At 37.6% G+C, this 17,384-nt stretch overlaps 1 protein-coding gene across 2 annotated transcripts in view; it reads left to right on the top strand.

The window, feature by feature from the left end:
• RIT2 (Ras like without CAAX 2) overlaps positions 1–17,384 on the top strand; it is a 391,667-nt gene that overhangs the window by 115,149 nt on the left and 259,134 nt on the right. For both annotated transcript variants that reach the window (XM_027576579.1, XM_027576578.1), the window contains one exon: positions 16,052–16,125. In XM_027576579.1, the coding sequence (XP_027432380.1) occupies positions 16,052–16,125 (74 nt within the window). The remainder of the gene's footprint in view (positions 1–16,051; positions 16,126–17,384) is intronic.

The raw sequence follows: 17,384 nt of genomic DNA, 5'->3' as shown, positions 1-17,384 counted from the left end.
ACTTAACAATTGTTCACTATGCTGTGGTGGTTGTGTGTTTTGTTGTGGTTGTTGTCATTTTTCTTTTACTATACGTAGTTTCATCAAAGATTCAGCACTCCATATTTGAATCTTAAGATTGGACCAGCTTTCGAAGTTATGTATTCACTCAATTCATTTAATAAACAGCACTTAATTGTCAAAGTAAAACCCTTTATGCATTTGATTAATATTTGACAAACAACCAGTGTGGCAAAATAAAAACAGCTTCTGCTGTCTAACAGAACAAGTTTAGTCTCCAACCACCTCTTACTAGCTTTGTGAGCTTTGTAAAGTTTAATTACCTGTTCTTTTTTTATATATTTAAATTGGGCATATTGCTATATATACAATGTGATGTCCAAGTTAAGCTACACATCTGAGAGAATTGAGCAGTGTGCTAGACACAGAAGGTAGACTGAATTTATTGACCACTTGTGCCTGTCCCAATTATGGAAAATGCATATACAAAGATAAACAAGCCATGTTCTATGCTTTCAAATAGCTAAGATTAACAAAGCTATTTAGAACAGAATGTTTAAAGTTCTTTAATAGAGCTATTTACAAGGTATTATAAAAGTATGGGATGAGGTGTAAGGTTTCTCACTGGACAAGTACAGGATGGCTTCAAAGGAAAATGTGATGGTTAATTTTGTGTCAGCTTGACTGGGCCATCAGGTGCCCAGGCATTTGATTAAATGTTCTGGGTGTGTCTGCAAGGATGTTTCTGCATGAGATTAACATCTGAAGTCCTAGACTTCAGAGCAGACTGCCCTTCCCAACATGGGTGGGCCTCTTCCAAACAGTTAAATATCTGAATAGAACACAAAGATGGAGTAAAAGGGAATTTTTCCTGCCTAACTGAGCAGAAGAAATGGTCCTTTCAGGCCCTTGAGCTGTAACTTACACTGTGGGCTGTCTTATTTCTCAAGCCGTTGAACTTGGACTACAATCTACACTATCAGTTTCCAGCTTACCAATTGCAGATCTTGGGACTTCTCAGTCTCTATGAATGGGCCAATTCTTGAAAATTAATGACATGTTAAGATACAACTTAAAGATGTAATTAGATGTCATTTAAAGATATTATATACCGTGGCACCTGGGTGGTTCAGTCAGTTAAGCACCCGACTCTTGGTGTTGGCTCAGGTCATGATCTCAGGGTTGTGAGATGGAGCCCCCTACATCAGGCTCCATGCTCGGCAAGGAATCTGCTTCAGATTCTCTCTCCCTCTGCCTGCTGGTGCTCTCACTTTCTTGCTCTAAAATAAGTAAAGAAAATCTTAAAAAAAATAAAGATATTACATACTGTATTTCCCTGGAGAACACTGACAAAGGAAATTATAAAATATCACTTGAAGGATGGTAGGAGTTTGTAGCATAATTAGGGGCATCATTCACTTGTATTTTATTTTACTTTATTTTAAATTCCACTGTAGTTAACATACAGTCACTTGTATTTTAAATTCATACCTGTTCTTCTATAATTAAAAAAGGCCACCAATGACTGACAGAATATTCCATATTTGTATTATGAGTCTGTAAACATACCTGCTTTTGTGACAATTGCACTTTTCTCTAGATTTGCCATGGCCACTGCAGTAGCTGTGAGCTAATGGCACTGTGAGGCACTTGCCACGTGACTGACCCAAACTGAGTTCTACTGTATCTTCCTGTGTAAAATACACAGTGGCTTTCAAAAACTTACTACAAGGAAAAGATGTAAGATCTCTCATATTTTTCTATATTGCTTACATAGTTAAATAGCTTAGATAAAGTCAGTTAAATAACACATTAAATTTTTTTTCCATTTCTGTTTTCCTGTGGCTGCCAGAAAATTTAAATTGCGTAGGTGGCTCATACTATATTTCTGTTGCGCACTACTGCTATTCATCCTGGACCCGCTGCATGGGTATGACATGGTTATTTACTAGAAATACAGAATCTTGGCCCCAGACCCACTGAACCATAATGTGCCCTTCAACTAGATACCCAGGAGACTTGTCAATACAGGAGAGTTTGTGAAGTACTGCTGTAGCCCATTGTCCTAAAAATACCCCTCTTAATTCTCCATCTGTAGTAGAAGTTTCCTTTCTGAAGCTCTGATTCCTAGAGAGGCTGACAGAATAAAGATGATCCAACTTCACAAGGGGCAAGATTAGAATTCTGAATATGATTCTGTCTGTATGTAGGGTCCGATTGTTAAAACACCATGCTTAGCAAGCTTGGGGCACAGAGCAACTTCCTTTTGTCATCAGTTTTGGGAAGGCGGGAGAATGAATTGTTTCCTCTTCTGTACCCATTTGTCTTCAATGGGCTGCTGCCCCAGCCTGGGGTCCTTGATGGTCCTCTAGTGCTTGCAAGCCTGCTGCAAGTCCTTTGTTCACCCGATGTTGCCAGTCCCTCTGCCCAAAGCTGTTAGCAGTTTTCCCTTCCCATCCTGCCCCTTTATCATCCCTCCTGATCATCCCCCAAGGCCCTGCTTTTCTGCTTTCTCTCATGACAGCTAATTTTGTGCAAAAGTAATCTCAGAGTAAGGTGTTTGTGCTTGATAATAGCTTAATATTTTACCTCTCCTGTAGTTTTATTGCATTTTAATAGAGAGTTCCTGGAAATAAAATGGCTTATCTTAACTAGAGAGAATGAAGCAGAAGGGGTGGAATTTGGGGCATCATGCCAGGCCAGTGAGACAGATAGTGTGGAAAGAAAGATCCTTTGGCACCATTTCTGGTTTCCATCTCTATAATAAATATTTGTTGGCATTGTCAGAATTTATTCAATATGAAGGTTACATATCTTAGAAGTCATTTCAATACGAGATAGAATTGATACAGATTAAAGGAAAAAGAATCATTAGAAAAAAATTAAGTCATTTAATTTTGTGCAAATATCGTGTTACTGGGTCTGCCTCTTGGTGGGTGTCAAGCCAAAAGACACAACCAAGACAACAGAAAAAGGAAGGATTTTACTTGTAACAAGTAAAGGACAACATCAGGGATATTTCCCAAAGCAGCCTCTTCTTGAACAACAACAACTGGGGCAGTTTTAAGCTAAAGGTGTGTACATATTCATGAAGGGGCTTGCCCAAGGTGGGAGTTCAGCATAGAATTGGGGGAAAAGTCGTCTCAAGGTGATAGTCCAGGTCAAAGTCACGATGCCCAGCAAGGGTCAACATCATCAATTCTGTCTTGAGTTGGTCTGGTATTTGAGTGCTCTAAGGGGTTTAAATTCTGCAAAGGTAACTCAAGCATGTGTGCCAGGTGAGTCTTCACTTTGAACCAGCACTGGGAGTTTGACCACTGATTTATTGTCCCTGTTATGACTAGGCTATCTCCTGGCCTGATAGTGGCTGTTTGTCCTTACTTTCTTTTCCCTTAAAATCATTATCCACTGGGGTCTATTTTGTATATCTCAGGAAGTTCTGCAATAAATGTTCTTAGGGCAACTAGTACTGGCCATGCATAGATCACAAGATGGTTAGGGGTCTAAAATGAATTTTATGTCAAGAAAGTTATATCTTCAGGGGCCCCTAACTCTTACATTATCTTAAAATGAACAATCAGGACTGGAACTGAATATTTTCTCCCTTTTTACACTTGAGCTCAAAATACTCCCTTTTCAAAACCTTTTTTTAAAGTATAATAAAAATACAGAAAAAACAATTTATCACAAAGTGACTATCCAAATGGTATCCACCTTGGTTAAGAAAAGATGTTCCAATAAATATAGCTTAGTTTAGATGTTTATTTTTCCATTTTATAGAAATGGAGACATGTCTAGCTTTTTCAAAATGGTTTTTAAAAGATTCAATCATGTATGCTGTAGTTGTCTAAATTTCCTACAAAAATAATCCACTGTATGAGTGAACTAGAATTAATGTGCATATTATAACACTGATGAAGTCTGGGTTGTTTGTAGTTTAGAGATAGTATGAATAAAGCTGATACAAATATTTTCATTCATGTCTTTTGTGCACAGGTGCATATATTCCTGATGAATGCAATTGCTTATAACAGACTGCCCCAAATCTGGTAAAAATGTATTTTTCCCTCACACACCTCTACGTTAGTTGAAATGTCTTGTCTTCAGACTGGTATCTAGGTTCTGAAACCAGCAGGTATCTCAGGGCATATTCGTATAGTGATAAAAGAATCAAAAGAGCATGAGCCCCACTGCACGTGTATATTTCGTGCCTCTACTAGCATCACATCCATTGGCATCCCATTGGCCAAAGTAAGTCACATGATCAAGCCTAAACTCAAAGAATGGGTAAATACACTCCACCCGGTACCATCCCATGGTAAGGGGATACAGATGTAATATCTGTACAGAGAAGAACTGACACCAACAATTCCATGTAGCACATGTTATAGGTATGATGAACTTTAGTAGATAGTCCCAGGTAGTTTTCTGTTTATGCACCCCCTGTAGTAGATGACCATTCTCCATGGCTCCACTAGTGAACTATTTATGGTATTTATGGTATTACGGTTTTTAAATTTGCTATTCTGTTGTGAGAACACTTGCATCCTATAGTTTTCACTTGCTTTTTACTGATCATTAATAAGGCTGTACAGCTTTAAATGTATTGGCTATCTGAAAGGTGCTCACTTTACATTTACTAAAATTGGAACAGTCTTAAAATTTAAAATTGAATTTAAAATTTTGAAGTGGAAGGTTTGAGAAAATTTGTGAAGCATCCCATATTTTTTTACCCTGTTATCTCCTCAACCCCTGGTGTCACTATCAAAGCCTCCTATCCCCAAGGAAGGGAAGGAAGAGACGTCGTACTCTTTTTGATACTCTTCCCTCTACCTAGGATACTCTTTTTTTCCTTACCCTTCTCAGTGAGATAACTTCTAAGATAGTCCAAGGGTCAGCTCTCCTATGAAGTCTTTGCCTATTCACCAACTCCAACTCCAAATGGACTTTGTTATACCTCCATTGTGCCCTCATTAAGGACAAGGGCCATGTATTACTGATCTTCGTATCCCTAGTACCTAGTATCCATAAATGGATAAGTGAAAATTTTTCTACAATAGCATGCTTTTTACAAGTTGTGTGATGGGCAAATGACGTAACTTCTATGACCTTTGACTTTGTATCTGTAATTGGAGGTGAGAATAGTTCCTCATATAGTTATTATAAGATTTAAATGACATAATGAAAATATATATTTTACCATGCTAGCACAATTTCAGTGCTTAATGAATGATAGTAATATTATCACTTAAAAACTCTCAATGCCTTGCCCACTTTTCACTGGAGAAGATTGCCTCTTTGAGGGATTTGTAGAAATTCTTTATACATTCTGGATATGAGCCTTTTGTTGATATATATACTTTATTCCACACTACGGCTTATATTTTCCTTCTCTTAATAGTGCCTTTGATAAACCAATCTGTTGTTTTAATGTAGTCACAATTTTAATAAATGTATTCTAATTTGTCAGCCTTCTACTTTATAGTTAGTGTTTATATTAGTTTTTAAGAAGTCTTGCCAGGGGTGCCTGGGTGGTTGGTTGGGTATCTGCCTTCAACCCAAACATAAAGTAAATAAAAGTATTTATAATGAAAATTATCATCTTGTATCCAACCTGAGTCAATGGTTTTAGTATTTGTCCATTAATCATAATGTTTGCTTTAAGTTTTGTTTAGCTACTCAGTACTAGAGATAAAACAAGCTGCTTCTATGCCTATCTTGCTAAAAAGTTTTTGAGATTTCAGAATTTTTTAATAAGCAGATATTGATATATCTATTTTATTTTAATTCATGTGGCACTGTAAGATACAGAGAGATTCTATGTCCCTTTATCCAGTTCCCCTCCATGGTAGCACTTCTCAAACTTAGTATAATATCACAATCAGGATACAGATAGTCAAGATACAGAACATTTTCATGACAACAAGGATCCTTTATGTAGATTTTGAAAACAACACCCACTTCCTCCATAACGCCTGGCAACCATTAACCTGTCATCCATATCTATAATTGTGTCACTTCATGAATATTATATAAACAGAATCATAGAATATGTAACCTTTTGGAATTGGCTTGTTTCAATTAGCATAATTCTGTGGAGATTCATCAAGGCTGTTGCATGTATCAACATTCCATTCTTTTTTAAATTGTTAAATAGTATTCCATGATATGTGTGTACCACACACAAGATCGTATAATTATTCATGCATTGAAAGATATTTGACATGTTTCCCATTTTCAGCTATTATGAATAAAGCTACTACAAACAACTTAGGGGAAAAAATTAGTGTGTCTTTATGAGAATGTAAGTCTTCATTTCTCTGTAATAAATGCCTAAGAATGTAATTGCTGCTTTAAATATTCCATGTGGAATATATATATATTAAATATTTTTATTTTAGAGAGCATGCATATGCATGCAAACACACATGTAGGGGGAGGGGCAGAAGGAGAGAATCTTTGCTGAGCAAGGATCCCAAGGTGGGGCTCGATCTCATGACCCATGAGATCATGACTGAGCTAAAACCAAGAGTCAGACACTTAACCAACTGAGCCACCCATGTGCCCCAATGTGTGGAATATATTTTTTAAAATATACATTGCAAAAGATCTTTTTAAAAGATTTTATTTGAGAAAAAGAAAGCAAGAGAGCATAAGCAGGAAGGACAAGCAGGCCTCCTGCTGGGCAGGGAAACCAACATGGGCCTCAATCCCAGGACCCTGGGATCATGACCCGAGCTGAAGGCAGACGCTAAACTGACTGAGCCACCCAGGCATTCCCCCCAAATTTCTTATTAGTCATCTCATGTTTCCACATCCTTACCAGCCTTAAGAGTCATCGCTTTTTTATAAGCCATTCTGATAGGTATGTAGTAATAACTCATTGTGATTTTATTTAAGATTTTGTTCAGTAGAATGAGAGAGAAAGAGCATGAACAGGAGGTGAGGGGGGAGGGAGAGGGAGAAGCAGACTCCCTGCTGAGCAGGGAGCCCGAAGCTGGGCTCTCTCTGACTCTGGGATCATGACCTGAGCCAAAGGCAGATGTTTAACCAACTGAGCCACCCAGGCACCCCCGTTCATTGTGGTTTTCATTTGTACTTACCTAAGACTAATAATTTTTTTTAACAAGGGACTTCTATTTCCATTATCTTGAGATGGTATCTCCAGGTCAAATCAGATTCTATCGTGAAACAACTAAGAGACTAGTCTGTGGGGTCTTGTCTTCCAATTATGTATTCACATTTGGAAGTCATTCACTTGGTATTCATTTTTCTACCATCTGTGTCACTGTGTCCTGGTGCCTCTAATTTGAATTTCAAGCTCTTAAAAGATTTCTTTAACTTACCCAATTTAGTTTGGATTCTTATTTCAATCTGATAGCTACTGACCACTTTCCCCATATGATTGTAATCAGGATCGACCGTTTAATTTTGGGGGTCCAAGACAAGAAGAGATTTCTTGTTCTAAAATGAAGAATTACAGTGACAGGAAAGCATCCAACCAAACACCCTTCTAAGCATAGAGTACTGCATGACTGGACAGGTGGCATGCCCGTGATGCCAGCTAAGGCTGATGATGTTGAACAGGTTTGTGTTTATTGGCTGTGTATGTATCCTATTTCATGGAATGTCTCTTCATTTCTTTTGTTTGATCTCTAAATAGATTGTTCTTGAGACTTAAGAGTTCTTTGTACATGCTAAGTAGTAGTCCTTGGTCAGATATTTGGTTTGCAAATATTTTCTCCCATTTTAGCTTTTTTTTTTTTTTTTTTAAATCTTAATGGGGTCTCTTATAGAGCAAAGTCTGTTTTAAAATTTTGAAGTCCAATTTATAAACTTTTCCTTTTATGGACTTTTTATGTGAAGTCTAAGATTTTACATAACACTGGATTGTAAAGATTTTTTCCTATGTTTCTTCTAAAAGTTTGATAGTTGAGGCTTATAATCCATTTTTAGATTAATTGGTGTATAAAGTGTGATACTTAGCTGGAGGTTTGCTTGTTTTTGCCAATGGATATTTAATTTTTCCTACACCATTTGTTGAAAAGCCTCTTCACTAAATTACTCTTGCACTTTTGTTAAAATGTAGTTATATTTTTGAGGGTTTATTTCTGAATTCTCCGTTCTGTTTTATTGAGCTATGTGTCAATACTAGGTAGTCTTGATTACTATAGTTACACAGTAAGTTGTGAATTCAGGAAAACGAATTTCTCCTACTTTGCTTTTCAAAATTTTTTAGCTTCTCTAGTACCTTTTTCTTTTCATAAAAGACTTAAAATTTGTGCCTGTATCCACATATATACATAAGTTTTCAAGATTTTGATAGAAACTGTGTTAAATCTTTACATCAGTTTGTGGAGAATCCACATATTTACCACATTGAGTCTTCTAAGCATGAAAATGGCATGCCTCTGCATTTAGATTGTTTAAAATTTCTTTCATCAGTGTTACATGGCTTTTAGCATATAAGGTCTGTACACGTTTTGTTCTATTTACAGCTAAGTATTTAATTTGTCAAACAATTCTAAATTGGTTCACTGTTAGATTGGTTATAGTCTAAATGTGTTCTGTCTTGCTAGGCTCTGCTTCGTTTCTCCTGGGCTTTGTTTTGGCTGTACACATTGGTGTTTCCAGGCTGCCAGCTTTTTTACTTCCAAGTCTGTGAGGCAAAAAGAAAACCCAGAGACTCCACCACCAGGTTATTCCTTGGATCCTGAAGTTTTTAGCCAGGTTGCCTTTTCCTCTCCACCTTTCAGTCATCTTAAAATAGTTCTAGAAATAATTTTCGTGGTCTTATGTTGTATGTAGCAGGAGGCATAGGGAAAAGTACATCTATTTCATCTTCCTGGAAGCCATGGTCTTGTTATAAATCAAACCTCTGCCACCAGCTGTTCTCATATTGGATCTGTGGGCTGTAGAAGTTCATGGAACCCTTCTGGAGGTATCCATCAAGGGAGGGTGATGAGCTGATAGAATTGTGGCACTCCCAACATTGCCCTAACCATAAAAGCTAGTTATTTCTGTGAAGAGATAGTCTCTATGTAAATGCATTCTACTGTAAAGTCTGGGAGACCACCATTTCACAGATCATGGCCTTAGGATCATGCAGCCATTCATCATGATGATGGTGAATGGGGGCAAGAAAGATAAAAATGAGATGTTGTCATTTCTTGCTAAAAGAGCTGGTGAGAGGAGAACATCTACTCTTTTCTTTTTCTCACCCCAAAAGAAGTGAGGTAGAGACAAAGGACTTGAAACTTTCGATGTCTGTGTAGCCCAATCCTGTTACCTCTCATTTTTTTTAACAGAAAACAGACAAGGAATCAGGTTTCCCATGAACCTCTCTATCTGGCTGAAAGGAGAGGGTTAGAAGGCTCTAACATTGAAAGGATTTGGATGTCCTGAAATATTTTCTATAGATGACAGTTTTGGGGAAGAACGTTGATCTTGCTGCTGTCTCAGCAAGCTCTTGCCAGGCTACAGGTCTACTCACTAAAGAGGACTATTACCTCTTTTCAAAGACCTCTCTGTTGGCTTATCCTTCCTATGTAGAAGCCATTGTTTGGAATGTCCTTCGCCCTCTTTAGGTGCAAATCCCCAGGTGGTATCCTCTGATTCCAAAGGAAACACGCCAACTTGCACCACCTCAAAAGGTCTGATGTGGAAAATCTACCTGAGGGCCCTACAGAATGCATGTTGTATTGTCCCCCTTGGAGTTAAATTTCCCAGAGCAGTGACATTGGGCATTTCCCTGGGAGCAGCAGGGAAATGCTGACTGGTACGAAATACCCCAGTAGAATCTGTTTCTATGTCTATAGGAAAGATTTCAATTGCTGTATAACTCCAATATCATCACAGAGCGCTTATCCCTCCCAGATGTAAATAAACATGGCTCAGTCCTCAGTTTTATAGCATGAGAAAAAAATCTAAATTCTGCCTTACAAGTCCCATGAATTTCCAGGACTTAGTTTTTAATGACACCCCTATCTTCAGCTCTTATTCCATGGTAGGGAAGTGTGTTCTCATTCACTGTGAGTTCTCTCTGAAGCTAAATTCAGCCAGTTTTGCAAAACCTTCTTCAAATACAGCAGGCATATATACCCTTAATGTATTTCACTGAATGTTTACGTTCAAGAGGAGGGGCTGTGCTAGAATCCATGCAATTCCCTGTCTTTCTTGGCCTCTTACCAGGCCTCCCCATTGCAAACCCTGTTGTCTATCTGCTTCTTTTGAGGACTGACCTCAGCTCAACTTCAGCTGGGTGTCTTCTGCTGTCTTTCTAAATAAGCACATTTCAAACTCTTCTAATGTTAACACTCATTACAATGCAGTGCAATTGACTGTTGATGTATTCTTCCAGGATTACAAACTGTTGAGAGAAATCAACTGTCTTTGTCAACATGGTAGATTCTGTGCCTATCAGCATGGGCAGCACAGATTATATACTCATGTACATATTGATACATTTGGTTTGTATCAGTACTGATACAGCCATGATTTCTCTTTCTGTTCGAGAGAAAGTTTCTAGTGCACTTTGTTCCAAGATGTTTCTGCTTTATACACATACAAACACACAATTAGGATGATTTATTTAAGAAATTCTTTGAGGGTGCCTGGGTGGCTCAGATGGTTAAGCGTCTGCCTTCGGCTCGGGTCATGATCCCAGGGTCCTGGGATCGAGTCCCGCATCGGGCTCCCTGCTTCTTGGGAGCCTGCTTCTCCCTCTGCTTCTCTCTCTCTCTCTTCCTCTCTCTCTCTCTCCTCCTCTGTCTCTCATGAATAAATAAATAAAATCTTTAAAAAAAAAAAAAATTCTTTGAGAAAGTTATAAATGATCTGAACCTGGACCTTCATATTTTTTAAAGAATTGGGTTAATGATTAATATCTTAGAGATGTATACTACCTCAGAGTTACAGAAGCATATCTTCAGTGTAATACCAGTTATCATACATTTCAGGTTTTCAGGTAAACCATATAAGAATGATTCAAGTATCTTAAGATTTTTTAAAAAGTCTTCTAGTGAAAATTCAACAATACCCTAATATTTTCTCTCAGTTACATATTGTGGTTTTAAAATATCCCAATTTCATATTTACAACAACATATTTTAAAGATATTTAAATATATTCTATAAAGGAATTAAATGAATTTTTTGTATAGATTATTCAGAACATCTTAAGGCTTTTTAATTATACACTTTTATTTTTTGTAAAATTATTATAAACCTATCTTACCTCTGATTAACTTGGGGGGGGAACATTCCCATATGGATAAATATAAATGGCAGAAGTAGAAGTGGTTTAGTTTTAATATGATTTTATGGTTAACTTGAAGCATTTTTTTTAAAGTTATTACATAACATGCCTTGAGTTTGAATTGTGGTTAAAAGAAGCACCATTTTATATTCCACTTTAGTTGATCCTTCTAGAACTCCTATGCGCTGACTAGCATGTACTATTAACTCCATCTTACAAGTAAGATTAAGTGGTTGGCGACTTATAACACCAAAATTTAGTGATGGATGTGAGGCTTTAATACAGGTCTTTGGTGATTTCCTCCTGTAAAATTCTAGAGAAGGAAAGCGAAGACCTAAGAGAAGCAAGGGTTTCAAACACCAGTGTTTTCAAACGAATTTTGAAGTAGCATTTTAAGGTAGAATTTTAGAATTTAAGGTGGAATTTAGAGATGTCTCTAAGAATCTAGCTCCATTGTGCTTTTCAGTGCAAACAACATAGCAGGCAGTTGCTACTATTTCTGCCTGATAAAGCTTTGTATACATTTGGCCTCTTGCTTTGGAAGATAAATGAGCTCACTTCAGGGTTCCATCTATAGGCAGATGATTGAAATTCAGGGAGGTGTTTTTATGTATTCAAGAGAGTATTTCTGTCACTGCATTTCTACATGGGAGGTCTCAAAGGGAGTGGATGGATGGAAACAGGAGGGAAGATTGTTTATTGGAAGGAAATGAAAGGGATTAGTTTCTATGGAGGCCAGGGAGGTGACCTAGATTCACAACACTGGAATGTGTACTGTGATAGACACTTCTTAAAAGAGAGAAAGAGATCTTGGATAGAAGGCCTGGCTTAATTTCCAGCCAATTCACATCAAGTCTCTTTGAAGGGGTTTTCTGATCCCAGGAGAAGCTTTTATTTGATATATGTTTCATGTGCTGGGTTTATCTAGGGCTCCAATAATCACACAGAGCAGTTCTCCTCTGGATTACTCAGCATGCTCCTGGCCTCAGCAGGCTCCTTTTGGGGCTTTAGAGTTAAATAAACAAACAGGAATTCTGAAAGACTCACATGTGATTCTTAGGTCACAGTGTCCTTTTCAGAGTAACTATTCTTATTTCCCTATGAAATTGAAGAACAACTCTATGCATTAAAAAAAAAAAATTCCACAAAGATTTCTATTGTGTAAGAGGAGGATCAGTGAACGTACAAAGAGCAGTAGAATGGAAAATAGACTGTGTGGTTGCCTGTGTACTAAATGGTGTTATAGAATGGCCGGTAGTTGTTCAAACCACCAGATTGACCACCCCGGTAGTTAGACTTCCTCCAACTTTATTTCTGCAGCAAAGTTATAAAGAATGAATTTCCTGGAAAGGGGTAGGCTATATGCCCTATAAATTTTTAGGTCTTAACATCTCAGTGCACGTTTGTGTGTCTTCCACCATGACTGTTTAAGTTCTTGGGGGTAGAGACCATGACGGTGTGCGTGCATGTGTGGGTCTATCTTCCTATCTCCAGCAGCTAGCAAAAACCTAATTTGGGGGAGGTGCTCAGGGTGTGTGTTTAAAAAGCTCCCCTTTGGTTGACCATTACTACTTTGCAAACCGAAAGGTTCTTAAAATAACTCCTTTGTGGTTCAAAATCAACAGTATGAATAAGTATTGAAATGGCGCCAAAATTCAATGCTGTTCTAGATGCTTTTGGTAGTGATTCAGTTTGCTCTTTACTTACAATATAAATGGCAGATCACACAGAAGCTATAGCCAGATTCCAGGGGTTTGAGTTCCAGGCTCAGGAGGCCCAACCATGTTTCCAATTATGATTGGAAGAAATGCGGAAATCATTGGATATAATGAAGTAACCCTCAGATCTCTCCCCAGAGCTTCAGACCCAGATGCTCACGGTTGCCACGTGCACAGTACAGACCCGGCAAAGTCCTTCTCTAAGTTGCATCCGTGGCGGCCCTCCTTTCCTCCCTCTCTGAGTAGACATCCTAGGCACCTGCCCATCCGCAAGTGCCAGAAATTGGAGAGCTACTCTTGCGTCCTCCTCCTTCCTTGTCCCCTATATAGTACTAAGCGCTATAGGTTCAACTTTCTAAATATCTTGCAAATCTGCCTGCTCTTTTTCCACCCTAGTGCCATTGTCAGAATATAGTTTCCTACCTTAGAATCTATTTACCGCATTTCAGCCCAAGTGAGAATTCCAAAATACATATCTGATAGTGGCATTATGATAGAGTCCAGATTTCTTAAAAACAAAAGCCATAAATAAGCATTATTAAGTATGTTCTATACACAAGGCACTGTGCTGGATGCCTTTCGCACATTATCTTCCTGAATCCTCTGAGCAACTCCATGAGTTAAATAGAAATATTATAACTTTCAAATGAGTAATATGCATTTTAGAGAGACCAAGTGATTCCGCCCCCCCCCACCCCAAATCAGACAACGGGTAGTGGTAGAGTCAGGATTTAAACCCCAACAGTCTTACTGCTTCATTCAAAAATATGATTCCATTTATTATATTCATAGACAAGTCTGATTTACCTTGTGAATTTCAAATTCTCTTCCCAAAACTCTAGGATTTAATTACACTGAAATTATTTGGTTACTTTTGTTTCATCATTTTTTAAAAAAGATTTAAGAGAGAGCATGAGCAGGGTAGGGGCACAGTGAGAGGGAGACTAGCAGACTCCCCTGCTGAGTCTGGAAGCCTGACACTAGGCTTGATCCCAGGACCCTGAAATCATGACCTGAGCCAAAAGCAAGAGTTGGATGCTTAACTCTCTGAGCCATCCAGGTGCCCCTTGTCTCAATTTTTATAACCTCTGGGATTCTGGCTTTCAGTTTGCCTTTCCTCTGTCTTGACTTTATCCTAACTCCTACTCAGGTTAGGTGCTACTTCTTCCAGGAAGCATTCCTTGATTTTCCAAGTGTATATCAGAAGATTGAAATCATACAGATTATCTTTTCCAGTCACAATAGAATGTTTTTCTTCTGTAGATTTCTAGTTTCAAAGATACACAAAAATGAGGAAATTAAACAACCAATGGGTAAAAGAAGAAATTGGAGGGCATTAGAAAATACTTAGAGATTAATGAAAATGAAACACAACATTCCAAAATTTATAGGATGCAGCAAAAGCAGTGCTGAAAGAAAAATGTATAACTGTAAATACTCATATTAAAAAAGATCTCAAATTAATAACCTTACTTTAAACCTTAAGAAATGGGGGGAGGGTAACTAAACCCAAAGCAAATAGAAGGAAGGAAATACTAAAGGTTAAAAGAGAGGTAAATAGAGAATGAAGGAGAAAAAAAGAAAATGATACTAAATTACTTTAAAAGATGAACAAAATTGAGAAAGCTTTAGCTAGATTGATTAAGAATGTTTACTCAAATAAATTGGGGACATCAATCAGTACCAACATTACAGAAATAAAGGATAATAAGAGTATTGTATGTAGAAGAAGAATTTGTATCCTTACCAAACAACATATTAAAAAACACACAACTGGGACACCTGGTGATTCAGTTGGTTAAGCATCTGCCTTAGGCTCAGGTCATGATCCCAGGGTCCTGGGATCAAGTCCAGCATGGGTTCCTTGTTCAGCGGGGAGCCTGCTTCTCCCTCTGCCTGCCACTCCCCCTGCTTATGCTCTCTTGCTCACGTGCTCACTCTCCCTCTGAAAAATAAATAAAATCTTTAAAGTAAATAAATATGCAACTGATGAATCATTGAATACATCTGAAACTAATGATGTACTACTATATGTCAGCTAGTTGAATTTAAATTAAAAATTTTTTTATAAAGCTGCTAAACAAAAAAAAAACTGAAAATGGATCAATGACTTAAAGGCAAAGGCTAAAATTATAAAACTCTTAAAAGAAAACATAGCGTTAAATATTCATGACCTTGAATTTTAGAATAGATCCTTAGGACACTAAAAACATGAACAAAAGAAACTATACTTCATAAAAATTAACTTTCATGCATCAAATGCCATTATTAAAGTTAAAAAGCCTACAGAATAGGAAAAAGTATTTACAAATCCTATCTGATAAATGTTTAGAATCCAGAATATATAAATTTGTGCAAGTACACAAACAAATTACAACTTTATAGTTTTTGGTAGACAATTCTTTGCCGCCTTGGTTAAGTTTATTACTATTTGATTCCTTTTGATGCTTTTAAATTGTTTATCAGTGTATGGAAAGACAATTGACTTTTGTGTGTTTGATTTTGTATCCTGCAACTGCTGAATTTTTTAGAAGTCCCAAAAGCACCCCCACCTCACTCCCACCCCGCGAAATCATTGGAGCTTTCTATTTATAGGATCGTGTTATCTATAAACAAAATTTTACTGCTTCTCTTCCAGTTTGGATGACTTTATTTTTCTTATCTCATTGCTCTGGCTGGGACTTTAGTACTATGTTAAATAAAAGCTAAAGCAGGCCTACTTGTCCCTGATCTTAGAGGAAAAGCTTTCAGTCTTTCATTGAATATGATGTTAGGATGCACATTTGCAGTGCAAGAGGAAAACAAGAACTGATGAATTTGTTTCAAGATTTGTTCTGTAGGTAATATGACAAAGGTACTTCAAATCATAATCTCCTGATGTAGAAATAAACCTGACTTCACTTTAAGCAGAAACACTCTCCTATATTTCCCTGGGTTATATCCTTCTTACTTTGTGTATTTGACTAGAATATCTCGTTCTCTTAAACTATTTAGAAATTCTTGGTTATGAAATCTAAAAATGAATCATGCCTCTTCAGCTGAATGTACCTGAATGTAAACTGTTTTGTGTTTTTCAGAAGATGCCTATAAGACCCAGGTTAGGATCGACAATGAGCCAGCTTATTTGGACATTTTGGACACTGCTGGTCAGGTAGGTAATTTTCTTAGATCTCTTCAATTTCTGAGGCCTAAATTTAGGCTTTAATCTCAAATACAGTTACCACAAAGAAGAGTTTAACAATTCAAACAGGACAAGAGCAAATTTGCAATAGTGATGAGAAATTAAATAAAAGAATTGGCAGGAAAATGTGACTCATTGCCAGCCAGAATATGTTAACATTACTTTAATTTTTTAAATATAAAAATATAAGTGTAGATATAATATTGCCATCTAAGGTTATAAAATTAACGGAATAGTTTATTCTTCCTCAGATATATGCAAAACTTATCTTAGACCCTAATCTGGTGATAGCTTTTTTTTTTTAATTTTTTTATTGTTATGTTAATCACCATATATTACATCATTAGTTTATGGTGCAGTGTTCCATGATTCATTGTTTGTTCATAACACCCAGTGCTCCATGCAGAACGTGCCCTCCTCAATACCCATCACCAGGCTAACCCATCCCCCTACCCCCCTCCCCTCTAGAACCCTCAGTTTGTTTTTCAGAGTCCATCATCTCTCATGGTTCGTCTCCCCCTCTGACATACTCCCCTTTTCTTCCTCTCCTGTTATCTTCTTCTTTTTCTTTTTTCTTAAAATATGTTGCATTATTTGTTTCAGAAGTACAGATCTGTGATTCAACAGTCTTGCACAATTCACAGCGCTCACCGTAGCACATACCCTCCCCAATATCTATCACCCAGCCACCCCATCCCTCCCACCCCCAACCACTCCAGTAACACTCAGTTTCTTTCCTGAGATTAAGAATTCCTCATATCAGTGAGGTCATGTGATACATGTCTTTCTCTGATTGACTTATTTCACTCAGCATAACACCCTCCAGTTCCATCCACGTCGTTGCAAATGGCAAGATATCATTCCTTTTGATGGCTGCATAATATTCCATTGTGTATATATACCACATCTTCTTTATCCATTCATCTGTCGATGGGCATCTTGGCTCTTTCCACAGTTTGGCTATGGTGGACATTGCTGCTATAAACATTGGGGTACACGTACCCCTTCGGGTCCCTACATTTGTATCTTTGGGGTAAATACCCAGTAGCGCAATTGCTGGATCGAACGGTAGCTCTAATTTCAACTGTTTGAGGAACCTCCATACTGTTTTCCAGAGGGGTTGCACCAGCTTGCATTCCCACCAACAGTGTAGGAGGGTTCCCCTTTCTCCACATCCCCGCCAACATCTGTCGTTCCCTGACTTGTTAATTTTAGCCATTCTGACGGGT

Source organism: Zalophus californianus, chromosome 14 (genome assembly GCF_009762305.2).
Source record: "Zalophus californianus isolate mZalCal1 chromosome 14, mZalCal1.pri.v2, whole genome shotgun sequence".
NCBI lineage: Eukaryota > Metazoa > Chordata > Mammalia > Carnivora > Otariidae > Zalophus > Zalophus californianus.
This window is presented reverse-complemented; position numbering and strand designations above follow the sequence as displayed.